Source organism: Artemia sp. Qi Xiang Cuo, chromosome 8 (assembly GCF_049724085.1).
Source record: "Artemia sp. Qi Xiang Cuo chromosome 8, ASM4972408v1, whole genome shotgun sequence".
Lineage (NCBI taxonomy): Eukaryota > Metazoa > Arthropoda > Branchiopoda > Anostraca > Artemiidae > Artemia > Artemia sp. Qi Xiang Cuo.
This window is the reverse complement of record NC_142801.1, coordinates 54456001-54483781: the sequence shown is the minus strand read 5'-3', so window position 1 is coordinate 54483781 and position 27781 is coordinate 54456001. Positions and strand designations below refer to the sequence as shown.

The 27781-nt window shown below is 35.4% G+C and overlaps 1 protein-coding gene across 1 annotated transcript; it reads left to right on the top strand.

Moving 5' to 3' along the window:
* The first annotated feature begins 1622 nt into the window (after window positions 1–1622).
* On the top strand, window positions 1623–27781 carry LOC148949573 (uncharacterized). The gene is made up of 7 exons (XM_089093597.1): window positions 1623–1718; window positions 7759–7936; window positions 14663–14770; window positions 18140–18250; window positions 22314–22445; window positions 25168–25289; window positions 27596–27781. The coding sequence occupies exons 2-7, from the start codon at window positions 7760–7762 to the stop codon at window positions 27720–27722; spliced, it is 777 nt and encodes a 258-aa protein (XP_088949723.1). The 5' UTR covers window positions 1623–1718; window position 7759; the 3' UTR covers window positions 27723–27781.

Genomic DNA, 27781 nt, shown 5'->3' with positions numbered 1-27781 from the left:
ATCAATAAACAAATGAAACTAAAAATGAACAGAAATTAGAATAAATAGCCGAGTCAAACTCGAAACGAACAAAAATTAACATTAGTAGGGCTGATAACCCCTATGCCTTATTAAGACCAGAACAAAATTTGCGCTTTACTGACAACAAAATATGTTTAAATGTTTTCACCTATTTTTACTTAAATTAGTAAAAAACTTTTTTTACTCACTTTTTTTACCCTTTTTTTGTTTTAAGTAATAAATATCAGTATAGGTAAATTACACTGACAATCCACAGTCAATTATCATTTTTTTTTTTTCAGTCAGGCCTAAGTTACGTTCTGGTCTTGAGAAGGCATGGGGGTTGTCAGCCCTAGTAATGTTAATTATTGCTTGTTTTGAGTTTGACTCGGCAATTTATTATAATTTCTGTTCGTTTGGAGTTACATTTAATTGTTGATAGTGATTTGTGGTAGTGTTACGCTTGGAAGGTTATTTGACTTTATTTCTGCCCATTTTTTGCTTAATAGAGCTATTTACTTTTCTTTGAAAACTTATTCTGTGGAAAGTTTTTTTTAAAATTAATACAAATATATGACATCGTCATTCCGCCAGGGGGGGGCTGGAGCCCCCCCCCCCCGTATGGGCGGGCAATTATTTTTTTTCTTCAGTAAGGCCTAAGTTACGTTCTGGTCTTGAGAAGGCATGGGGGTTGTCAGCCCTAGTAATGTTAATTATGGCTCGTTTTGAGTTTGACTCGGCAATTTATTATAATTTCTGTTCGTTTGAAGTTACATTTAATTTTTGATAGTGATTTGTGTAGTCTTGCGCTTGGTAGATAATTTGACTTTATTTTTGCCCATTTTTGCTTAATAGAGCTCTTTACTTTTCTTTGAAAACTTATTCTGTGGAAAGTTTTTTTTAATTAATACAAATATATGACACCGTCATTCAGCCAGGGGGGGCAGGAACCCCCCTCCCATTATGGGTGCCCATGGACCTATGAAAAAAAAAACTAAGGTTATATTTTATGTAACTGTAAATCCTACCTGGCATCCCACTTTTTTTTCCTAGTAGTTTTTTTTAAGTTTTTTTTAGAAGTTTCTTCTTAAAAACAATCTTTCGATTTTTTATTGTTTCTTTAATTTTTATTATAATTAATAAAAACTAATACTTCATCCGATACAATCTAAATATTGACATTTATAGCTAGAGTAGCGTGGGTGTCTCTTTTAGTGTCCTACTAACTAATTCACTTGAGGGGGGCTGCTACTCTCTGCCACCCGGTATATATCTTGGAGTCCCCGCTTGTTCCGGTACGCTTGACACACTTCTACAACAGCGTATAACATTACGCCACTATAACACCATGTATGGTGCGCACCACCAGGTGCTTACGATTTTTGATAGTGAGCAACCCCTCTAATTTACTACTTAATATTCAGGTTATTAAGGTATATCGTTTTGGGTGACCAAAAGATCAAGCCATTAAAATAGAATACTGGAGCTATGAATTGAAGATGAAAGTACCCTACCCATTTATTTTGCGTCACTTAACCCAGATCTGAACCCGTTTTGCTGCTGCTGCTTCGCCGGGTTCTCCTCCGCGCTACAGCTTCTTTGATTTCCCTTCCTTGGCATAAAGAAAAGGAAAGTTTGACATATCATTAGTTTCGTTAAGTTTGATTAACAGTAATAATTATTAATATTTGAAATTGGATTTATATTTACAAGATAAGGTACGAAATAAAAAGAATCAACAACAACTATTTGAGGAGCTTTTTGTTCATACTCTTAATATAAAGATTCGTGACAATGTCAATAATAATGATTTGCCACAAGTCTGCTTTCTTTGGACATCCACCCCATGGCTAATATGGGAGTAAAGTTCATTTGTGATGCAAATGGATGTTAATTTAGATTGAGGATGCAATTCTAGGTATATATTTGCACATTAGGCGGGTGGGGGTATATATTCTGTGAATCACGCTGTGAATATACAGGTTCCAAAAAATTCATAAATTTCTTAGAAAAACAAGAAAAGAAGTGAAGATGTCGCTCCCCCTGCAAAATGTGTTAACTAGGATTATTTTACATATTATGGAGTAAGAATTGTTTTCTTAATATGTTTCCTTATGTCAAGCTGAACTCCTAGGCTTAAAATACTGGTTGTTCAGTTGGCTAATTCAAAGATTTGTATATATATACACTGTCAAATTAGCCATCTGGGGGTATCCCGCTTTTTTTTACTGCGAAATAGTCGGAACTGTGTTAAAGCAACTTAAAGTTGACCTGTTGGGATTGGCGACTCCATAAAGGAGTAGGCCTAGTTGTTCGCGTGCGTAGTCTACTCCTAGCTAAAAAATTATTATGATTTTCACTATTTTTAGCAAAATCCTGCATATTTTTATGTAATATACCACTTTTTGTTTTTCAAAATCATCTCCATAATTAAATCATTTGGACGGAAGTTTTCTGTGCACTACTTCTTTGGTAATACGGCTCCATATGGAGAGACAGAATATTTTCCTATTAAAAGGATTCCCAATGAAGGTAAACGGTGTCAAGGTGGGCCAGGTACTGATTTTTCTGTGCCTGGCCATCCTAAACTCCCTTCCACACAATATGGATGAGATGAGAGTATAGGTTTCGAATGTGGTCCACCATTCTCATGGTGAAATTTTTAGGGAGGTTTTAAGGTCAGGGTGGCCCTTACTTTTACCTCACATGAAGATATGGATGAGATTGGGAGTCATACGATGAGTGAGCATGAAGAATTGAGTAAATTGCTTAAAGAGAGTACATGCATGGTGAAAGATGGTTGAATTTCTCCAGGGGGGTTTTTTGTGCTAGCGTGGGTGATCTCATCTAATCTAATGCCTGGGAGTGAAGAATTGAGTGAGTTGTGCAAGGAAGTATGACTTCAAATTGTTAGAAGGTAATTATACAGCAGGATTAGATGATAATGTAAATCTCTGTTTAATCTTATTTCCTGATTTTTGCTTCCTTTTTATTTTCAGTTGGACTTTTTTCGGCTTATGAACCAACTATTGTTTAGACAGAAAACACAAAAAAAAACATGACACACCCACATAAGCAGCTAAATTTTGTATGCAGCCTGAGAGTATTTTTAGCCATTTGGAGCTTTAAATGTTCTAATTAAGTGTAAGCATAATTAAATAGGTACATGTCTAATTATTTAAAATTAATTAAATAAATTTACATTAATTAGATTTAATTAAATAGGTACATATAAGCAGAAGATAGAATGCCTAGAAGCAAATTCGTGAGAAGTACTTTTAGAGGCGCTATTCGGCTTTTTGTTCCAGAGATGTTATTTAGAACAGTCTAAATAAGGTTCAAACTTCTAAACTTTAGCAGGTAATTGTAAACTAAGGGTAGATAATAACATAGTGAATTACTGGATATTTTTGCTTATATAACATAAATCAGATGGAAAAAATAGATGTATGGACAGATATGTAACATTCTTAATAAAGAGATCTTGCTCATTGAGTAATTTTAGTACTGGCCGACATTCTTAAAAAGTATCTGAATTAGTTAAAAAATAAATATTATCTAAATACTTTCTTAGCGGCACAACTAGGTACCTCAACCTAACAATCGAAATCTCAAAATTTCTTCGCTTTCATACGAGCTTCTTTTTTACATGGATTCAGGGGGGACGCTTTAGCACTACCTAGAGTAAAGAGCAGTGTGTCTCGCATTTTTTTTCCTGGCCAATTCGTATGGAAGGAGTAGTCATAGAACCTTCGGAGGGGGTTCAATTGTAGATTGGAAGCTCTTGTACCTTTTTTTTTTTACTAAAAGTGATTGGAGACCAAACAGCCCAACGTGCAGTTTTTTGCCATCAAGTCTCCGAAAACTTAACATGATATTTGATCAAGGTTATAGATTGCCGTTTTGTTCAGAATTGTCAAAAGGTACAAAGAATGCCACTCTAGAGAACTGAAAATAAAGAGCAACATTAAAACTTAAAACGAACAGAAATTATTCCGTATATGTAAGGGGCTTTCCCCTCTTCAACACCCCGCTCTTTACGCTAAAGTTTTTATTATTTTAAACTGTAGAGTTTTGAGAAAGAGTCAAACTTTAGCGTAAAGAATTTCTTTTCGTCTTAAGTTTTAATGTCGCTCCTTACTTTCAGTTAAAAAAAAACTTAATTTTGTATTTAATCTCTTAGCTTTTTTGAATTAATGCATGTTTTGAACATTGCTCACCGTACATGAATAATTGTAACGAAATTTGCACATTAATTTTACTTTTTTAAAACTAATAATAACCTTATAGTAACCCAATTCCGTTCAGCTGAGCCTTCTCTAATTTTTTTGGACCATTGGTTTGATAAGATCATCCCTGGGAAAGATGGAAAATTTTGCATTTTTGTAAATAGGTGGTTGAGACCTCAGCAATGGTATTTTGTGATGTGTTAGATTTCGTGGCGTAATTTTCATTAAGATCACCTTTTTTGGGTTTTTTTTTTTTTAATGATGCAAATTTTCTGAGGCTCGTAGCTTTCGGTCGGTAACCTAAATTTAATGAATTTTAAATATCTAAAATCATCATATAAAGCCGATTTGGCGATGTATGTATTTTCGTCATAACTCCTTTTTTTATGAATTTCGATTACTATTAGCCCTAGTTGCTCCCTACTTATAATTTGTTACCACAAACTGCTTGATGTCAGTAAGTGATGTTAAATAACCCTGCCCTTTTTTTGCTCATTGTTGGATTTACCTGTTATTGCCATTCCGTATTTTAGATTTGTAAAAAGAACATAATATCCAACTTTTTTGTATAAAAAGCATGAAAAAAACAAACCACCCTGGATTCTCGACCTTTTTTACTATTACTCTGTTTCCCCGTTTACTCTGTTTCCTTCAATTTAGTTTTATTTTGGTTCTTTAAAATTGACCAAAATAAAATTTCTTTCAATTAAAAGAAATAATTTTGATATTTGTGGTTTCTTCAATTTTTATTCAATCCACAAACAAGAACATGTTTTTTATTAAAGATTTTTTTTTCAATTACGTCATGCATTGCAAATGTAATTACACAAAATGAAACGAAACATTTTGACGGAATTCCTGACGGGTTTTCCAAAAGAAAAAATCTTTCTTCGATAAATGGCTGACCTCAATCCGTATCCGCCTCATGAATAGAGTGAAAATTTGTTTTTGATCTATATTTAAAAGTTTGATCTTGTTTTTCTACTTGATGTTTCATTACAGATACGCATGCCAAATAATTGAGACTAGGTTTCTAATTAGTTACACCTTAATTTAATCTAATCCTGTTGGATAGCTTTGAAAAGTCTTAGAACTAAAAATAAGCATATAACACCCATTATTTTGACCTATTATGTATGGATTTAAGTGCAAAAAATCATTTTTCGTCACTGTCATGTTTAAAGGTTGTACCTGACATTTTCACGATTCTTAGATCCTTTCCAAAATCGTTCCCAAAGCTTTTATCAAAGGGAGAATCATCAAGGTAGTTTAGCTTCAATCACAGTTTGATCATTCGCTTTTTGACAATCATCTCAGAAGTGTGAAAATTTCAATTAGTTGTCTAGCAAAAATTATGCAAGTCATAAATATCGTACCTTGATCTAATAGCAAACCGATGTAGCAAGGAGGGCATGAGTGTGCAGGGCTATAGCAATAAATCTCATTGCCCATCCCTTTAAAGAATCCTCAATATCGAGTGTATAGTAAAGTTCTCACAGAGTATCTTAAATTTGCTGCCCCCCCCCCTCCCAACTAGAAGGCCAGTTGATCGCCGGTGGGAAAACCATCCCTACACCCATGTTGACAAAGAATAACGAATTAAAAAATGATGGGTATTGGTAACAAATCACAGAATAGAAGAAAACAGCCTAATCAATTAAACAAGGAGAAAAAAAGAACAATATGGCGAGAAAAGAGTAAAAATATTCCACCTAAAGATATACTAGAACACCGTGCCAGAAAAAAGTTCTTATTCGCTCAAATTGTGTAGTAATTACTGTGCAAATTCGAATTTTAGCTGATTTAACTTCTAATGACGTTGGCAAAAATTAAAAAAACAATCCTGGATGAGGCAAAGGCATTTTCTAATAAATCTACTGTGGGGCAAACTAACAAAATCCAGTAGAGGTTAGACATAAACTAAATTGAGTGATAGACAATTTGTATTATATCAATAGCAGGGTTTACAACACACACAAAAATATATATTTAACCACAATTATAAAAACTTTTTATGTTTAAAATTCTCGGGGAGTTTTTTATCTTATTTACTGCTGGGTTTTTTTCACCCATGTTTTCTTTATTTTAATTTACCACCAACTAGAGCCAAAAACTACACAACTCTACCTGGAAGTCTTTTTCATTTAAAATTGAAGTCCCTACTTTTGTCCTATTTTTAAGACACATATGACTTTAAAAAAAAAGTCAGATTCACTTTCACTGTCCTTTGTATTTAAATCCCTTTACTTTATCAAAATACATCAATGTATATTTATTTATTTTATTTATTTACTTATTACCCGTCAAAAAAAAAACGGTACAAAAGACGGAGTATCACTAAAAAAAAAAAAAAAAAAAAAAAAAAAAAAAAAAAAAAAAAAAAAAGCCTCAATCGATACATATCAATCAAAGGAGTAAACACCTACAAACTGAAATGAAAGGGTCTGAAGATAAGTAGTCTGAAGATGGTAGAATGGAAGGCTAGTTGTCTTTGGCTACTAAGCTGAGGATTCATCCTAAATTTTTTGGGGATACTCAAAAGAAAAAGTGGGTAATAAACATTACCGGGCTTTGTTCAATTAAATACTGAGCCCTCAAATCGAGTTGTAGGAATTTAGTAGACATGACTCCATTAATAGGGACTAAGAGATTTAATACTATAACCCTGCACATAACGCCTCTGTGCTTAGGAATTATTTGTGTTAAATTGATTCGAGTCATTTAATAGCAATTAAGCAACTACACTTTGGAAGTAATTACAATTATAGAAGCCTAATTTATTTGAATAGGTGTTTTTTTCTTTTATTCAATATTGTATTCCTTTGGTATAATCTTGGGTCAGTAGTATAAACCGTTGGGGAGATTTAGGGTTCAAACCCATCGATTTTTTTTTCATTTTTGTTGCCTAACCAGTTTCGCTGAGTTCCGTCATAAGCGGATCGAAGAGAAATGCCCTTTATGCATGTGTTAATTATTTGGTATTTATGAAATAAAACTCAGGCAACTAGTTTCTTATATAATTATTTCTGATCTTTTCTGAAATACCTATAGGCTACCACTACCACTATTTAATTTTGTTTTTGACCTTTTCGGGGATTAAGTTGAAACAAAAGAGTGACGTATGACAAAACGACTGGTAAATAGATAATTTGGTCTATATACTTGCACATTAGGTGGGTGGGGGGGGGGTACACCAAAGTGAATCGCTTTAAGGAATGATATAAGTAAGTATTTTTTAGGATTACTTATGTTATTTCTAAAATTCCTTCGCTTTATTTGATCCCCCCCCCGGTTGATTATTTGTGATTTTTGCTGTTGTTGTTGATGGTATGGCCAGTATAAATAAGAATTAAGATATATTTTAACTGGTTTTATTGTGTTTCTAAATTTTATCTTCTAATAAAGACTAATTTTTTTTAGTGAGAATTACCTAATAGGCTACTTTTCTAGGTAATAAGAAAATTACCTAACTCTTTTCTAATATTATAAGCATTTTATCTTTAAGTAATAAGATATTTTTCTATTTCAGGATGCTGAGGTTAAATAACCTAGGGCTACTATTTGCTGCTTTATTATGCAGTCAAGTTTTTCTTCCAGCTTTAGCCTTCCCCAAATTCTTAGACCAAGCCAGGAAATTCCAAGTGAAGTCAAATAATATAAAGAAGGCTAGTTCCATGGAAGGGACAGAAAAGACAGAAACTTCAACGGTAAATATTCTTTTCTTTTTATGTTGCTTTGCCAGTAAATGAGCTATCAAAAGAACTGATTTAGAATTAACTCATGTTCACACTAGTAGAGGCCGGATAAAGAGCAGTATTAGACCCAAGCATCTTTAGCTGTCTTTAAGGCAGGCACGTACAGAAGATTTATTTTCGATGGGATGGGGCAATAATAATTTTTTTGAGGGGGTAGTAGTAAAAATATAACAAATTCTATTTACTACTTTGAAAAACAAAAGTGCCTAGAAATTCAAGAAATTTAGTATTTGAGGAGGATCCCAAGGCTCTCCTCCTATGCACGGACTTAACCCTAGGATGCTACCGTCTGGTCAATTTGACCCTGAGCCACACCCATTTTCTCAAATTCACCTGAAAGAAGTTGTTGCTGGTTTGTGAATTTTTGTGTATACTTTGTTGGCCATGAGTAGCAAAAGAAGATGGGTCTAACTTTGCAATTTGCAAAGTTAGACATCTTCATAAAGTGTTGGAACTAACTGGATGGTAATGCTTGTATATAAATAATAAGAAACCCAACACTAATTAAAAGACCAATTCATAAGAATAACCCTTTAATGTTGATGTGGAATTGATGAATATTTGATGAAATAATTGATGAAATAATGAAATTCAATAGATTTAGGATTTTAGGAGGGCCCCAAGGCTCTCCTCCTATGCACGTCCCTGAATTAACCCTAGGATGCTACCATCTGGTCAATTTGACCTTGATTCTCAATTTCACTTGAGCCGTTTTCTCAAATTTACCTGAAAGAATTTGTTGCTGCTGTGTAAATTTTTGTGTATACTTTGTTGGCCATGAGTGGTAAAAGAAGAGGAGTCAAACATTGTAATTTGCGGTTTAGTTTAAGAGATAAAAGAGTGTTAAAACTGACTGTATGGTAATGCCTGTATATAAATTGTAAGAAAACCAACACTAATTAAAAGACTAGTTCATAAAACTAACACTTTAATGCTGATGTGGAATTGATGAATAAGTCTGTGATTTCTTAGAGTCAAAATCTGTAGATTCCATGTATAACTAAATTATCCTGTTTTTGAATCACATATTTACCCTTTTCTTACCCTTTATGAATCTTAACATGTTACACTCTTCATTATAAGCAGATCTCTTTTATTTAGCGTTCAAACAACTATTGTATTTTGTGGTAAATTATGCATTTTTCGAGTTTGTTCGTTTTTTTTTTTTTTTTTTTATATAACTAGTTACCAACACTGTGTCTGCTTTCATTGTCTACCATTTTTCAACTATGGAAGATGTTCATCAGCAACTGCAAAGCAAACTACAAGCCAGATCTTTCTGCGATAATAGATGAACAACTTATTGCTTTTGGTGGGAGGTGTGGCTTCCATATGTACATACAAAGCAAACCGGCAAAATATGGGTTGGAACTGATAATTCCCTGCGACTTAACTACCAAATATATGTACAGTACTCTGCTATGCATTGGAAAATCCAAAATCAGTTTGAGGTAAGCTCCTCGCTGGCTACATTATGAAGGAACTATGCTGGCTCTTCACTGGTAGCAATAGGAAGGTCACGATGGATAATTAGTTTAATTATGTGCCACTGGCTGACGTCTTTCTCAAACCGTCTTATCAACTCACTATGTTGGAAAAGATCAAGAAGAACAAATCAGAGATCCCTTGAGAACCTGTTGAAACCAAAGGACGCTGTAAAGAAGCATACATGTTTGGGTTCGACTGGAGAAGATTTTTGGGTTGTATTCAACAAAGTAGAGAAAGCTGGGGCTTCTTCTGTTAACCATGTTTTAAGGTGTGTAAGCTGTTCTTTCTGGGAAACCAGAGAAGATTCAGACAAAATCTGGTTTTGACACTTTTGATTAAATGTGCAGTTGCCTCAGCTGAAGTTGCAGAGCTCGTGGATGGCTGCTGGAATCAATGCCTTTATTATTCACTATCACAGCCTGTGCAGACAGAAGAAGAAACTTACAGTCCAATAAGGTGTCCTACTGATTTTATGCGAAAAATTAACTATACGTCATCTACAACTTCATTGGATTAGGTCGTGTTTGATTCAAGCAATTCGTGGATCTATTGGCAGATAGCTAATGTGACCCCGGTCTTCCAGGTAGAGCTACTTGACTTACCAAACACAAAGTGTCCATGCTCTGTCCGTCACGACTGGACCGATATATCTGTCGATCCTGTAGCCCCTGCAATTATTGGGCTTGCCCCACCCACAAATCAGGTGTTTGTGTCGACTGTGATGACTAAGGTTGTTTTTATGATTTCTGGGTTCTTTTATTTCCAATTAAGTTAACAACAATGGAAAAATCAGCTTTACTACAAGGCTCCAGTGCCAGATAAGAACAGGAGTAAAAAAATACACTGCCAAAAAACATGAACAAAGTTCAAACTCCTGTCGCCCACCTCAAAAATCCTCAAAATCACGACCTAGAAAGGGGAGTAGCGCATGATCTCACCAACTCAAGTAATCAGTCAACCCAATCCAGAGAAATCCTCAAAATCACGACCTAGAAAGGGGAGTAGCGCATGATCTCACCAACTGAAGTAATCAGTCAACCCAATCCAGAGACATCAACTCCAGAGGAAACCAGAAAAAAAAAACACAAGAAAAGACTGGATTATTAGCTAGAAATTCTTTAACATTCTTTTGAAGAAATCAACAGAATGGAAGATTCTTGTAGACTCTAGGAATGAAAGAAACGCATGAAAGAAAGTGAAGAGATTTCAAGTGAAGAAAAGGTTTAAATGAAGAACGGTTAGATCCCTGAATAATGGTCCTTGCTTTATTATAAACTTTGAAAGTTGCTTCAATAACGAGATAATGATTGAAATCAAAATAACAGGACAATATGAAACATAAGAGTGAGCTTGTTGAAGAAGGTTCTAAGACTGACCCTGGAAATATGTGTTTTGGCTTTTTAGGGATTCTAAGACTCCTAGAGACTTTCATTTTGATCAGGTACTTAAATGATACTGGTACTGGTAAATGATCAGGTACTTAAATGCCTGGCAATCGAACAAAACCTAAATCGAGAACCTCGCGGTACGTGTATTTCATTCAGCGAAAGACTTTACGACTCTTTAGAAAATGAGAAAACATGACTTTATAACATTTTAAAGCAAGGTAATTTACATTGAACCTTCGATAATTCTTTCAAAAAGGGCTATTGTCTTTGAAAAAAGATTAGACTCAACTCTACCGGCTGTGCCGAGACTACTGTCATCTGCGAAAGCAATAAGTGAATCCGGAAAAGACAAAGTTTTGCCATACTTAGTGATAGGTGCAGGTTGAGAAAGAAGACACCAAATCACAGGTTTGGAGTTGCAACTGCATTAATAAGGTCATTGACGTAGATTATAAAAAGCATCGATCCACTGATAGATCCCTGTGAAACACCGAATTCTACTTAAGAAGCGTTACAAAAGAGCAGATCAACTGAGATAACCCGGCTAGATAAAAATAAACAAAATAAGAATAAGTACTCCTTTTTATGCCAGTATGGGACAGTTTCTAAAGAAGAATCTTGTGTATTAATGAGTTGAAGGGTTTTTGTACATCGAAAAAATCGGTACCTTGATGCCTCGGCAGTTATTGGACGACGTTCAAAAGCTGAATTCAAATAATGCAAGATAGTTACACATCATGCTCAGTTCAATGCTTTGCCCTAAAACCAGGCTGAAAATCATGAAAAAATATTTAGAATTAAGAAAATCAAGAAGTCAAGAAAGTAGAGCTTTTTCGAAGATTTATATTTGTGCATATCTATTTGAAGTAAGATAAATAACCTTTTGTTTACTGCAAATTAGAAGTTTTTATCAGTTATACTTCTCAAGTTACACACTTTCGGACTTAGGTCCAGTCAATTTGACCAGAGGTATTGTTAACGTGATTAGTGAGTCTTCTTTTATTTTTTTTTCTCCTTTCACCTTTTCACGGATTTTAAAGTTTTCTTGGCTGGTTCACCTCTTCCATGTATTCCTATGTTCTTTTTCCTCTAGTACTAAAATCTATTTTGATTTTAATTCATCTTCGTTTATCAGACTTTATTCTTTTATCAGACTTCAACATTCAGAAATCATTTTATCATGCTTCTGGTCAAAGAGTATGAGAAATTGATAAGAGAGTAAACTCAAGTTCGTCTCTGAAAATCAAAACCAACGGCATCTAGTGTTTTTACTCTTTTTTAGTTTCGATTTACATCAGGCCAAAGAACATTTTTCAAAGTATTTGTTGTTGTATTATTGGCAAAGGTGTCGCTGATTATTTGGTTTAAAACAAGGGCAGCGGTGTGACTCTGTATGCTCAGTCAGAGTCGACCCAGCTATAAATGAACACTTAGGAAAATCCTGGGGAAAAATATGGGAAGCGTCGGATGATTTGCCCCCAATCAGGCATTGCACACCCGGCCGAAGGTTATAGATCTAAAGGGTGTGATCTAATAGGGTGTAGAACTATAGGATAATAGTCTAAGGAATAGTTTTGCAAACAGTTCTAAAGGTAGTCTTTCATAGTATAGAAATTAATTAGAACTATCAATTCTGTAACAAAAAAGGGTACTTACGCATTATATGGGCCTTTACAAGGAAACCAGTAATAAAAAACCCGCCAGACGGGTTAATTCTAGAAACCGCTATAGAGTAATGCAATGCAAAGAGTGTTTTTCATTGCGTTTACAATATTTAAACTGTTGTTTTTTGGGGTTTAGGGGGGGGGAGGTACCTATGTTAGGTTAGGTTACGTATTTAATATATGCTATGCTTTACCCCCCTGGGGAAAAAATACAGGAAGCGTCGGATGATTTGCCCCCAATCAGGCATTGTACTCCCGGCCGAAGGCAAAGAATCATGAGATCGGTACCTGCGCTACGCATACCATTGGTCAGCGTGCGAAAAAGTTTTTTTTTAGATGACTTTTGAAAATAAGTTAACCACCTTAAGTGGGGCCTTCCTTTGACAGGAGGACGTCCTCTTTGTGGTATGGCACATTGTTATAGGTGAAAATAATCTTGAAGAAACAAGATAGTACGAAACTATGCTTCTGCTGTTGTTCCAAAGTAAAGCAATATTTTCAACAAATAAGATAATTTAAAGTAGAATTAAGAGTACGTGACTTTTAAAGTTAAATTTCATATGACTGTTTGAAAAGTTTAACAAGAGAGGAGCTAGGATTTTTAATTGCAAAAAAAAAGAAGCGTCATTTTTATTAGTCTGTACAACAGGTATATTTTTGTACATTTTAGAAAATTTGCCTATGTTCTGCTTTTGTATAAATAAGGTCCTTTTTAAAGTTTAAGCTCCCCTGGTGGTTTGTCATTTCTTTGCCTTAACTGATAAAATGTTAAAACTGAGCGCTGTAGAATTTAAGTAGTTTTGTCCATAGAAGAATTAAAGTCTCGACATTTAACTAAAAACATATTATTTCGATTTTAAATATTTTGTTTCTTGATACATGCAGGGATCCAGAATTATTTATGGTTTATTGAGTTTGGGGGGGCGGTACCAATAAAAAAAACAATTTGTTGAGCAATTTCTCTTCCTAAAGATATCTTCTAATGCATATTTTTACTAATGCGTGACTCAAGTTAAAGCCATATAACGAGAATCAGAAAAACAATTAGATCCTAATGAAGCAGTTAATATTGCTTATACATTTGTTTTATATAAATACGTAAGTAAAATGGGGGTCCTAACCTGCTATGTATAAAGTTGGGATATCTCAAGAGCTTTTTCCTAATGGGCAAAATGATGTCACCTAGCTTTAATTTTGTGTCCCTTAGGAAATTCCTCTTCCTAGAGATATCTTCTAATGTAAATTGTTACTTTATAACATATTGTTAACTATTGTTAATTGTTGTAACCTGAATAAAGCTCCTCTGTAAAAGGTAAAAAGCAATATGCCAAGCCTGATCTAAAAATACCAAGGGGGCATCAATAGCCAAGTGGATTTTAGTGCTATATATATATTCTTTTTTACGTGGAGGCAGTGGGCCTTTGTGAGCTGAACCTTGACTCATCTCTGTGAGTTCCAGAATAGCTATGACAATGATGTGTAACTGAAGTTAGAATTCTTCAGGTTTAGCAGACAATTTTCCTGGTTCTGACTTAAAATCATGATTTTTCATTGCCAAATTTTTCTTGTATAAATTGTATTAACCTCATAATTTTTATCGGTTTACTAATATTTTACTCTGTATATTTAACTCTTAATAAATTAGCAGTTATCAACTAGAACAAGTTGACATTAGAAAACATCTTTAAAAAGGCAAACTTCACGACAAATTCTTATTAAAAATTATAGTTCCTGATGTTACAGTAAGACAGGAAGTACTGTACAGAAAGCTCTCAAATACAGCATGTGTCCGTATTTATCTGCATCACAGCCTTACCAGTTTTTTTTCAGTTGTGAGTTGTTCTTTTGATTCTCTCTCTTTCTGTTGTTTGTTTTCGTTTCGGGTTTCTCCAACACTTACCATACTATTGCTTGATGTGGGCATGGGCGCCCCTAAGGGGGGGGGTGTCCCCCCTGGCTGAATGATGCTGCCTTATTTTTATATTTTTATTCTGAGATTTCTATTATATAGCATTTGAAGTGCCAATTAGACGAGGTTTGCCCCCCCCCCTGGAATTCAGCTTATGGGCGCCCATGGATGTGGGTGATAAATGAATAACTATAATAATAAAATCATCTGAACGTTTATTACTTTCTAGGCTGCGGTAGCTACGAGTAACAATGGTGGATTTTCATGGGTAAATATGATGGGAACATTAATGCAACTCTTCCTTGCTGGCTCCGGTGGAATTGACAAATCTGACCAGGTAAGAATGCAGTTTGTACAAAAAAAAAAAAAAATGCTTGGGAACGTTGCATTCAATTGGCTGTCTGAAAAGTAAAACGCGTGTCGCTAATATCCTATCGTGTTTCCACTGTCCAGCAAAAAATAGCTCTTAGTGATTGTGCCGATCAACAAACGTGCTACCCAAAATAAACTTGCTACTGACAATTATTTATGGAAAGTGCCAGAAAGAGGAATAGTGCCAAAAGAAAGGTTGGTCTGATTTGCACGAGCCCCGAAAAATTACAAGTATGAAAAATATAGTAGTGCAGATTATTTATTTTTATTTGATAAAGGAGGCCAGATGTTTTTTTTAGCTTTGAACATGTTTTGAACGTTTAAAAGCTATTTGGAAGCTTTGCTTTTATCTTATATTTTATTCCAATTAGAGCCATTCTAAATTTTGAGTTCCCACGCGTCTCAACCATCAATTAAATTTGTTTTTGACCAACATTTGCGTCATAGTGCCCTAATACAAGTTTTTGCCAACAATTTTTTGTACTGAATCTTTTATTTAAGAATTGCATGCTATGTACCATGTCTATTGTGTTACACAGACAAAGATAGTTTATTATAAGAGGGTTGCTATCACCCTGCAACTCTTAAATTACAGATATAGTCCAAAAATATGCTGGGGATCATTAGAGGTTAATTTCAAAACCTCTCCCCCCCCCCCAAAAAAAAAGTCCTTTTATATTTATCTGAAGCCTCGTGGGAGTTAAGAAATTTGGGCAAAAGACCCACTTTTTGAGCCTTTAAGCACAGTTCCCTCACCAACGCAAGGATCCACTGACTCTCCTCCATAATGGCTCTTGCATAACCAGGCACCACCATAATAATTTTAAATCGATTTGATATCACGAAATTTTTACTTGATGAGTTTTAGACCTTTGGGAAGAATTGTGGTTTCGTACCACAAAATGGTAGGAAATGCCAATTTGCAGCGGCATAATATGTTTGGCTCCTCAAAAAGGGCGCTAGAAATTTCAGTTTTCTTTATATTGAGCCTTTTCCCTAAGTTCTAGAACTATCGGTTCGACACAATCGTCCCTGGGAAACCAAATAACAAATAAACACGATTTGTGATGATCTTTCTCAGAAAAAGCACTAAATTTCACATTTTGTAGATAGCGCCATGAAAACTCTACAGTAGAGTTCTCTGATCTGCTTAATTTGATCATCTAATTTCCGCAGAGATAACTCACCTTCGGCGGGGTCTCTCCCCTTTTTAGAAAATCAGTTAAATCTTCTCAGGCTTGTAACTTTTGATGGGTAGCTTTAGATTTAATGAATTTTGGAATCACCATAAAAAGAAGATTCTATTGATGTATATATATTTTCTGATCAATATTCCTAATTTAAATCTTTGGTAACTATTAGCATGAGTATTAATAGGTCAGTATACGAACTGTTCGAAAAAAAGATCGTTGACTAGAACATGCAACTGGAGACGTATGTCTTACGGGAAAACGTTCGATCTTAGAATCAAACACATTTTTACGAGTGCATTTTCAGTTTCCAAATTGAAATACAAAAATTTTAAGTTCTTTGTAAGGTCCAAATTAAAATGTGTATATGTTGTAATAATTTATATTTTGCAAGTTTGAATGTATTAAGCTTCATTTTATGGTGAGAATTTTCGATTTTTATCCCAACAAGAACGTTTAGGTCTGAAGCCTAGTAACCTATTCCTAGAAGTTTCAAGCAAATTTAAGAAAAATTGTTTTTGCCCATTTTTTTGCCCCTATTTTCAGGCGGGTGTGACTCCTAAGTAAATTCCGTCCTTAACATTAGGCTCTAATTGGCCCAGGGACGTAGTGGGCTTCTTTGGGGAATAATTATTTTGTTTTTTTTACTTTTGTCTTGTGCTGTTTTTTGTACATAAGGTTTGTCCCCCAAAACAAAATTTTGCTTGTTCATAAGATCGAATTGGTCAAGAACTTACAGTTAAAACAGTCCCAGAATCATTACTCCAAACAGAGTCCTGGTTGAACTTCGCTGAAGTACTGATTCCGGGACTGTTTTAATTTTTCAGTTTTAGTTTTAAAGATTCAATTTTGTTCTATGTTTTTTTTATTATTTATATACGTAGTTTTCTGAGGACGGCTGTTGGATACAGAGCCGAAATATTCTTAAGGTTTATATAAATTAACTGTCTGAGGTAAATCCCCTGTTGTTTATCTTGTTTTTGTTTTTCTTCTGTACTTAAATTATTTTTGTTTGTTACCTTACCTATAGCTCTATCTTCTATTTGAGTTTATTCTAAAGTTACATTTAAAAACGAAATATTTTCTTGGCTTAGAGTGAGATTTTATTGAAAGCGAAAATCTAAACTTCAAAAAATTGAACTCAAGACTCAGAACTCAAGACTCAGGACTCAAGAATTTAAAATAATGACTAACTTGCGATTATCAATGTAGCTAAAACGGCGTAAATTTAATCGTTAGGAATAGTTAACATCCTCTGAGCTATTCTTCTTGAGGACGGAGGCGAATAAACTTCTGCCGTAGAACAAGTATTTTAAAACTTAGTGGTTTAGCCCATGGGCCAGATCATGTTAGGCTGCCAAATGTATTAACTCTTTCTCCTTTTTTTAAAACTAATGCAATCTTTTATTTAAAGGATAGTAGTAATAATGCTCCAATTGCTCTAATATTAGCTATTAGACAATAAATAAAAAATAATGCTGGGATTTCCTTCTCTACAGCCGTAAAATTCTCAAGCTCTGAATTTAGTTTCTACACTTTAAATCCTAGGATTGTTTCCAAGGATTTGGTTTTTCTTTAAATCCTATGATTGTTTCCTAGGATTTTGCTTTTCTTTAATCCTAGGATTGTCTCTTTGGATTTTCTGTTTCTTTAAATTCTAGGATTATTTTCCTAGAATTTTGTGTTTTTTTTATATCTTAGGATTGTTTCCTAGGACTTTGTTTTTCTTTAAATCCTAGGATTGTTTCCCAGGATTTTGTGTTTCTAGGATTGTTTCCTAAGGGTGTTTCTTCGTTTTGGATTTATTGTGTTTCTTATTACGTTTCTTCTTTTCAGGATTTTAAGGGAAATTTTTGACACCGAAGTCTAGGGTATAGAGGTATCTTACTCTACAATAGAAAAATTTTAGAGAGCTAAATTTAGCTTCTACCTTCCTATTGCTAGTTTTGCATAGGTATTTTATTGTTTCTGTTCCTTAAACTTCTTTTAGGCAAATTTTTAGAATCTTTTTTTTAACACGAAAATCTAAAGTGTATGTATTTTACTCTACAACAGTAACATTTTGAAGCGCCAATCTTAATTTCTGCACTAATAATATTAACTCTGTTTAACTATTTTATCATTTTTCTTCATTACATTTTTAGGGGAATTTTAATTGGATGAATTTGATCGCACTTGGAGCTAGATTGTTAATGCAGTCTTTGTCTTCTGACTCACTTGACAAATCGGACTCAGGAGTACCACCAGCAATGCAAGTAAGCCAATTTACCTGTCTATTTTAAATCAAGGGATTTTACATCGTTAAGAATCCGCTAGACTATAGTGACTCTAGCCAATCTCTCTCACTTAACATCTTTACAATTTTGCTTTTGCCTCAGCCATATGGCTGTGTGGCACAGCTATATGTCGGTCATGTCTGTTTATAAAAATTAATGTGAATGACAAGTGTGGTCGATATGTCATACTATTTGTGGTGATTCTTCGGTTTAGGCAATTGGTATATGGACACTTCTCCCGCGGAAGGTTTATAAATTGGAAAGAATTTAATCTGGAACTGTACAATTTAAATATTTATTGTAAGCCACAAGAAAAATAATACTGATAGAAAATTGTTATGAAAAAGTTGACATTTGTGGGACTCAAACCCGCGACTTTTCAATGCACTAGACAACCCACCCTAACCGTAGGAAAATAAATTGATAGTGCACGCCTCTTAGACTTCTAATCGTTTCCAGGAACAAAGCTTCCGTGTGTTGCAAATATAATGTTTCTCGGGAACCATTAGACGACACACACAAATGAAGCCGAGGAAGAAAATACTTTCATCAGTACCTCCCCATGACTACCTCGTCCTTCTAGGAGATATGAATGCTAGCATTGCAAATGAGTCTGGCCTGTGGGATTTCGCTGTTGGACCCATAACAGTAGATAGCCTAAACAAAAATGGAGAGAGAATGCTGAAATGCTGTATCGTCCACAATCTTACCATTGCAAACACGAGGTTTCAGAGACTCAACATAGCCAAGTACACCTGGTATAGCAATGATGGATCACCGAAGATTATGCTCGACTACATCATCATAAGCCGGCGAAGGCTGTCATCTGTAAAGAATTGTTGCACCTACCGAGGCGCTGAACTTGGGAACACCGACCATCGCCTTCTTGCAGCCGAAATCAGGCTTCGCTTAAACGCTACAAAAACCAGCCAGACACCCCGAAAAATTGATGCCTACCGTATCCAGCAATACCCCGCTTTGGCTAAGAAAATTCAGGTCGAAATATCCAACAGATACGAGGTTCTTACGCAGTGCGATGATAGCGAATGTGTATGGAAGGTCTTCAAAGAGAATGCTCTTGCAGCTGCAACTAGCGTTGCTGGAATGAAGCAGCGTAAGAAAAAAGACTGGTATCAGCAACGAGTCCCTCGCCATTATTAATCGCAGACAGGAAGCCCTTCTTCGCGGGGACATGACAGCTTATATCCATCGATGATCCTCTGGCTGCAAGAGCTGTTTAATTCTTTGTGGAGCTCTGAAATGATACCATAAGACTGGAAGACAGGCTTACTTATGCCAGTCTACAAGAGGAAAAGAACTAAAGCAGAACGTAATAACTATCGTGGAATAACTCTGCTCTCGGTACCCGGCAAACTCTTCGCCATGCTGCTCCTCAAGTGGGCAAAAAAGTACCTCCATCTTCTTCGTTGCTACTAGCAAGCTGGATTCATGCCGGGTAGGTCCACTACTGAGCAAATCCATACAATTAGACAGCTGATAGAGAAAATTCTAGAACATAAAAGGAAGGCATACATTGCCTTCGTAGATTTCCGATCTGCTTTCGACACTCTCGACAGACAGTCACTGTGGCTGATCCTTCAATCTACTGGTGTACCTAAGAAAATTGTCAATCTGTTCAAAGAACTATACAATAAGACCGAAAGTGCTGTCATTGAAAACGGCCAGCTCTCATCACATTTTCAAATTAGAAACGGTGTTCGGCAAAGCTGCGCTGCTGCTCCCGAACTCTCCAACTGTGTCATGGACCATGTTCTCAACAAAACACTGCTGGCGCATCCGTTTGGCATTTATTTTGGTGGAAGAGTTCTGTCAGATGTTGACTTTGCTGACGATGTTGCATTGGTATGCGAAAATTTGACTGACATCAAAACTGCTGCACTAGCATCAAACTTGGTTTAAATGTAAACTGGACCAAGACCAAAATATTGCCTGTAGACAAGACACCATGCAGCCCCCTGACAACTATAGAAGTATGTGACCAAGATGTTGAGATATTCAAGCAGTTCTCCTGCCTTGGTTCAATTGTTTGCTCAAACAGAAATCTAGATGCAGAGATATCAGCAAGGGCGGCAAAGGCGAACGCCGTTTTCGGCCACCTACTGAGAACAATATTCCGCAAACCCCAGATCAGCCGTCTCACGAAAGCTCGTATCTACTCTTCCTTTGTAGCAAGTTTTGTGTTGTACTCGTCAGACTTGTCCTTTGACTCAGTCGCAGATGATGAAGGTATATGATGTCCAGATAAAACACCTCCGCAAAATCGAACACGTTAGGTGGCTCGACTGGGTAAATCTGATCCTGTAAATTACCATCCCTTTCCGAATAGCTAGAGTTCCGCTCGCTGCGTTGGTACGGTCATTTACTTCGCCTACCCACTGAAACACCTGCCCGACTTATATTTGACTTCGATCCAACTGCAAACGGCTGGAAACGCCCAAGAGGTAGACCACGTATGAGATGGGCGGATATCATCCGCAATCGACTCACAGCGTGGGACATTGACCCCAGCGAAGCTCCTACCCTCGCCCAAAACTGGCCGCTCTTGAGACGACTAACGGCGCTGATTCCTGGTTCCCTCTACGCTGGCGACGCTGCTGAGCAAGAGCTTTAAGTAAAGTAAAGTAAGTCAAGTAGACGACATGAAGCAAAACATCATTCAGTAAAATAGTAGCCACAGTCAACTGGGTCTCCCTACAGTCTTGTAAAAATTAGTAGACTGCTTGGAGCAAGCCGATATCAGTTAAATATTATCTGTAATCAATTTGGTTATCTACAGTGTCGCAAAACCAGTACAAGGCGTCCAAAAAGCATGCCGTCCCATATCTCATATGTGCAATCTTCTTAAACTAGTAAACAGCTTGGAGTGAGCGAACATTCAAAAAAAAAAAGTAGCTACGACCAATGGGTCACCTTCAGTGTTTTAAAACCAGTAGACATCATATAGCTAGGGTGCTGTCCCATATTTCGTAACCACAGTCTTATAAAATCAGCACCCGCCTTGGAGCAACTTGACATTCAGTAAAAAAAAAGTATCATTTTACTACTACTAACAACTCACCGAAGAACCAAGCCCCAAGTCTATTGAAAGCCTCCCTCTTTACGACATCCTCCCACCCTAACCGTGGATGACCTGCTCTCCTTTTAGCCCTAGACGGTTGGTCGAAAAGGCCAGTCTTTGGCAATCTGCCATCCTTCATTTGGAAAAGGTGCCCTAGCCATCTCAACCTTTCTCTCATTATAGCCCTAGAAAGCGAGATTAAACCACACTTTTCGTACAGCCCACTGTTTGAAATACGGTCTGTCAGTCGGGTACCCGAAACAATCAGTAGGCAATTTCTCTGGAAAACATCAAGAAATTCTTCCTCTATTCTTCGGAGCACCCATGCTTAATCACTTACGTATCATTAAAGTAACATAATCACTAAATTATAATAATCACATAGTCACAACGACAGGCTAGTGACCAAATATTAAACAAAATTTGGCCATCAGTGTTTTTCTAGTTAGGATCATTGAAATATACATCATTACAGACGAAGCAATTCAATTTTCAACAGAAATAAAAAAAAAAACAGAATATGAAAGATCTTTCTTTTTTATTCTATTATATTTTCCTTGCGCCAGAGCTGTCGATTCATAGAACCCAGTTCAAAGTTTTAAGTAAGTTCATTCCAATGAGAATAGAGCTACTTAAAACTGTTGTTTGGGGGGGGGGGCCAAAGTTTAGAGTCAAAAGTGCTCTCGTTTTTACCGAATTAAAGAAAGCAAAACTCTTACTCTATTTACTTTTTAAAGCCTTATTTTTTACATCGCGGTACTCAGGGGGAGGAGATGGCTTTCCCATTCTCCCCCCTAAAATGTGAAACATAAAGATTGTGCTTTTCTGCTATTTTATGGCTAAAAAAGAAAAACATATATTTTGTTTATATAATCGATCATTCCCTCCTCTCGAAGCGGCTGGAACAATCCTCTTCTCCCAAGTAAAAGCTGAATCTATAGCAGTATTTCTTATTCTTTTCAGTTAATCCAGCTTGCAACATCTTTACTGGATGCACTACGCATGTCATTTAGCCAAAGGTCCTCGCAGGCCAGGTCAATTGGAGAAAAAGATCCTCTTGCCGATGTAGGGATTGCTTCTGTTACTATCCTTAAGGTAAGAAGGAAAATTAGAAACAACACAAATTTTATTATTATAATAAATCATATTTATGAGATTCGAAAACACCAGTATATATATATATATAAATACCACCAAAGAGAAAAAGAAAGATTAGTGTATTTTACTCCTCTGTTAAAAAGCGTGTTTTAATTCGATTGGTTTATCCTTCTGACATATAATAAGCCAATCACATTATTCCTTAAAGGTATCATTTAAAATGTGTACTTGGCGATATTTCACAAAATCAGGTAACAGAATGGATTAATTATGACATCATATCCCTTGTCAAAAGGTATGTGCGTCATATCATCTTGTATATGAAGATGCAGTTTTTTTTCTGTCAAAAATTGCATTTATTACAATATTGTCTTTTGTTAATTACAAAATGCATTAGATATTGCAATTTCTTTTCGAATGAACCCTTAAACAGCTCTTGATGTTGTTCTAGTGCCCCGTTAGCGGTGAAGAAAAAAAAGAGGGCACATCAGTCCAACTCATGCAAAAAGAGATTTTCCTTATTCTTCAAGGGGGGGGGGGCTGTAACTTTAAAGTAGGAATTTTCGACAATGGCAATTCAGACGATGTAATTTTTATTTTGATCCGACACCGTTTTCGAAGATTGTGAGGCTATCCTTCGAAATTCTCATTATTTTTGTTGCAATACAGTTTTACCATTAAGATTAATTGAAATCATAGTTATCATTCCTGAATTGCCTTAAAATGGTAAATTGTCCTCAATTGACAAATTTTTTTCAAAGAGCGTTTTTAATTTTTTGCTTAATATGGGCTGTGGTTTGTTCTTTACTAGGTTGAAGCCATGATTTAAAAAGGAAAGCCAAATAGCCCACCTGCGCTTTTTAGTCTTATATTTGGTGTATTTAACCACTGTTGCTATGTAAAATTTTGAGCTAGTGAAAATTACAGTAAACTTGATGTTTTTTGTTGTTGTTTTTTTGTAAGGGATTTTAGTCCAATAAAAATTTTAAAAATTGGTTGAGTCGCTGTTTTTCAAAAGCAAAATCCCTGTTTCTTTATGGTACCTCTCAGTTCCATTGAAAAAAAGGTACTAGTATGATATAGCCCCTGCAGCTGAAGTTGTTCATATATTGACTCACTGTAAACTGAGGCTATATATTTGCACATTCGGGGGTGGGGGGTAAAGTATTTGGACAGTGTAAAGTCAGAAAACAATTCTTACTACATAATATTAGAATAATTGTAGCTAACACATTTTGCATGCAGACCCGCTGTACTTTACAACCCCCCCCCCACCCCCACCCCAAATGTGCAAATATATAGCCCAAATTTGTTTCCAAAGTATTACGTTTTATCATACTAAAAAAGAAAGAACATTTTTTATTTCGTTTCTTTAACATTAAGTGTAATTAGTTGTTTTTGACGGAGTTTTTCTTAAGCATTAGTATTAAAATGTAAGTAATAGAAACATAGCTGAGTGCAAGGCCGTACCCAAAATGGGGGGTTAGGGGGTTTGAACCCCCCCCCCCCCCAAAATGTTTGTCTGATTCGTAAAAACGTAACAAAAATGGATATTAACAAATTGTATGTGTTTGTTGAGTTTTTTTGTTTAACCCCCCCCCCCCCAAAAAAAAGAAAGAATTCAGTAAAACCCCCTCCAAATAAAAAAAATCCTGGGTACGGCCTTGGCTGAATGAAGTGGAGGTGGAATTAGAAAATAATTATTATTCTCTAAACTTTTCAACAGTTCATCAGAGCCTTATGGTTCCACAAAAGGTCCCTAATAGCTCCTCAAAAAGAATAAGATTCGCTAATATATTTCTTCAGTTTATGTTTCAATTAATGTACTTGTATCATATTTAGGGTATATTTCTTTGTTGGTCATGACTAAAGGTCGTATCTGCAGGTATTGTATATTTGATCACACTTTGATCCTCTTAATCTACATTGCTCTGTTCATCCTCCCCTAATGAGTATAGCTTAGCAAATGATTTTTTGAAATTATTTGAATGTTAAAACCTCACATACGACACTAAAATGTTGATTTTGTCGAGTAAAAGGTTTGTTTCATCGGCTGCTTTTTTTCTTTTTTTCAGTTGTCAATGGTAGTTCCCAAGGCTGTATCTGGGGGAGGGGGTACTTGTTTTAGATCCCTCCCCCCGAATTTTTTTCTGACTCATAAAAACCTAACAAAAATGAATATAAACAAATTTTAACAAGTTTTAAAAAAAGAGGAAACATACTCCCCCTGGACAAAAATCCTGAATACGTCCTTGGTAATTTCATAATTTTTATTCGTAATTTGTTTGGCAAGAAAAGAAGCAAAACTTAAATTAAATATTAATATTTTCTCACGGAAGAAGCGGAGCGCGTTCAAAAACTCGCAGTTTTTTATTATTGTCTTTTGATACGTGACAACATAATCATGACACTATAATCATGAAAAAGAAGCATTAATTTTTATTCTGGAGAGGATTGGCTAATGTGTTCTGTGATGTGTTCTACAACAACCATACATATTGATCTAATGAAATATTAAGAGAAGAGGGGGGGGGGAATACACACTCTAATTTTCCCCTATGATCTTAGAATTCAGTTTTTCATCCTGCTGTTTATTACTTCTTTTGTTACTTGAAAGCACCATTATAAGGGTAAGGAATCAAACTTTCAAAGACAAATTTGTTCTAAAACTAGTTGCTAAAAAATCTTTCTATAATTAAACATTACTTGTTTTTGGCAGGGTTACGTCAACACGATGAAAAGCGATGAAGAATCCTGTTCTCAAAGAGTTATGTGTGAAGCAAATCGGCAGTGTGCCAATGAGGCCAATGAGAGTGGATACTTATTCTGTCAACTTGGCACGTAAGTATTTTCTTAAAGCTGTTTCACATTATCGTTGCGTAAAGTAATCTAATTAACGTAAGAACGTAAAAAAAGTCTATGATTGGTCAACTAAAAATGATCCACCAATCAGGATCAACTTTACATTTTCACGAATTTAAAGTTAATCAGTGGGATAAGCCTAATTAACAAACGTAAAACCATTGTTATGTTCAATCCATGCATAAATAAATAAAAAATAAAGCACCAAGCCGACTGAGGCCAGCACAGCTACGCATGCTCCTCATTTATCTTAATCTATTCAAAGCCTCCCTCTTCACACCCTCCAAAGAAGTTCCCATTTCCCTTATAAATTTTATGGGAGACCTAAAACACTGGAAAATACATTTTGGGGTTTTCGGTTTTTATTGAAGAACCTAGGGTTGCAATATCTAGCTGAGACTACGTCGGACACTGAGATGGGGTTGAAAAACTGAATAAAAAAATTTATCTTATTTAATTACTTTTCTATTTAGTTTTTAGTATAGAAAATGTTGTGGCAAAAGTAGTTGGTACGCAATATTTTTAAAATGCATCAACTTTCCACCAAGTTTCAGTTTTCCCTTCTACGTCTTTTCAATACTCAATGCATGTCAGCTTGTCGTTAAACCCGCACAGCAAGGTTAATTCTTTTTTTTCACGATTCTCTCTGTCTTTCCTTTTGTTTCATTTATTGTCAATAGAATATATCATAAGTCATGGTTTACTGTCCTATTCATTGAAGATTAAAAATGTCACAGATAAATTAAACGCCTTTTATATATAAAGCTGTTTTGTGGTTAATTCGAAAGCTCATAAAGCATTATAGAATGACATATTACAAAATTATGAAATTGCCAAATGTATCAAAATGCTGAAATTGTGTCAAGAAGTATGATTGCAATGTGGTTTCGACATAAATTGAACATTATGCCGTTTCGGTTGGTATAAGTAAATTGTACAATTGGCGATCAGCTGCTCAAGTGTGGTATCTCAAGAAGTGTTAAGGGGCAATTTTTGTGAAAAGATAACTCTATTAAACTACACAAGTTCAATCGATTGACCTTGAGACCCAAATTTGAATCTTTTGATGTATCTATTGTTACCAAGACTCTGTTTCATAGAGTTTCGGTTACTATTGAACTGCATACTTACAGCTCGTTACGACGAACCATTTTACTGAGACAAGGAGTAAAAATTAGAATTTTTTTCGTAGATTTTTTATATTGTAACTATTTTCTATTTAAAAACTATTTTATTGTAATTGTCAGTATAATATTCATAACCATATTTTTATCTTCTTTCCTAAACAGAATTTTGGCATACGGTCGTACCAATGTCCCCCCCCCCCCACCCGCCTTTGCTGCAAAATGATTGTAGAACGTTGACATATTTTATCCTTTTCGAACTGTAATCACGCAAGAATTTTTAATCTGAGTAATTATAGAATCAAAGTGGACCAGAGCCCCTCCAACACCACCATCCCCACGCCAATTTTATGCAGAATGGAAGGCATACATTTTTTTTTCCAAAATGCGGTAGCTAGACATCTTTATCCAGGCATGATAATTTTCCCCCAATCATAATTTGCTTCCTCTTTTGTAAGAAACCTTGATTGATCCAAAGTAATGATGGCTAGAAATTGATGTCGAGCTAAGCACATATTCGGATGGGCCTTGTTCTCTCTTCTGAAATGCATAGAGCTTTTAATATAAAATTGTGCTTGTCTCTATGGCATTTTTTGGGCTGAATTTGAACAAAAAAACAGATGAAAATTGCATAAAACGTCATCTGGATTGCATAAAATGTAACCGAGATTGGTACTCATGCTGTATTTTGGGTACTCGTATGACTGACCATATATCAAGCAATGAACTGTACAAAATGTATGGTTTTCAAGGTCATATCCAGGATTATTGTTCGGGGGAGGGGAGTATTTTGTTGGAAGGGGGAACAAAAAACTTAGAAGAAGCATCAAAATTTGTTTATATGCATCCTTGCTATTTTGTTTACGAATCAGAAATTTTTTGTAGGGGGGGGGGGGGTTCAAACCTGGTACTTCCTGCCTTCTGGATACGGCTTTGATGCTTCGAACCCATTTTGAAAGAATAAGATGAATAATTGTTTATCTTGCATTGAAAGTTGAATAAAGATCATTCTTATGATCCAAATACAGACCAACAATGGAAACTAAAGAACATCGGTGTAAAAACAAATCGGTGTGAAAATAGCTCAGGGAATATTAGCCACTTTTTTTTATTTAAAAATACTGTAAATTTGTTTCTCTCAAATCTTCTTTTTTATTTTAGACTTGCTGCCGGCTATGTCAATGAAATCAGGACAAACCAACCGATAGATAACATTGCGGAAGCTGGAAGAAGAGGAAGAACTGGCGAGAATTGTGCAGTCATCTATAATCAGTGCAACGAACTATAGAAAATTTTCCGATCGTGAATTTTTATTTATTAATTTATTTATTAAATTGTCGTCAAAAA

Coding starts and splice junctions, on each gene's coding strand:
- LOC148949573 (XM_089093597.1), top strand. CDS start 7,760: ATGCTGAGGTTAAATAACCTAGGGCTACTATTTGCTGCTTTATTATGC. Junction 7,937..14,662: donor AAAAGACAGAAACTTCAACG/GTAAATATTCTT, acceptor ATTACTTTCTAG/GCTGCGGTAGCTACGAGTAA. Junction 25,290..27,595: donor TTATTCTGTCAACTTGGCAC/GTAAGTATTTTC, acceptor TTTTTATTTTAG/ACTTGCTGCCGGCTATGTCA.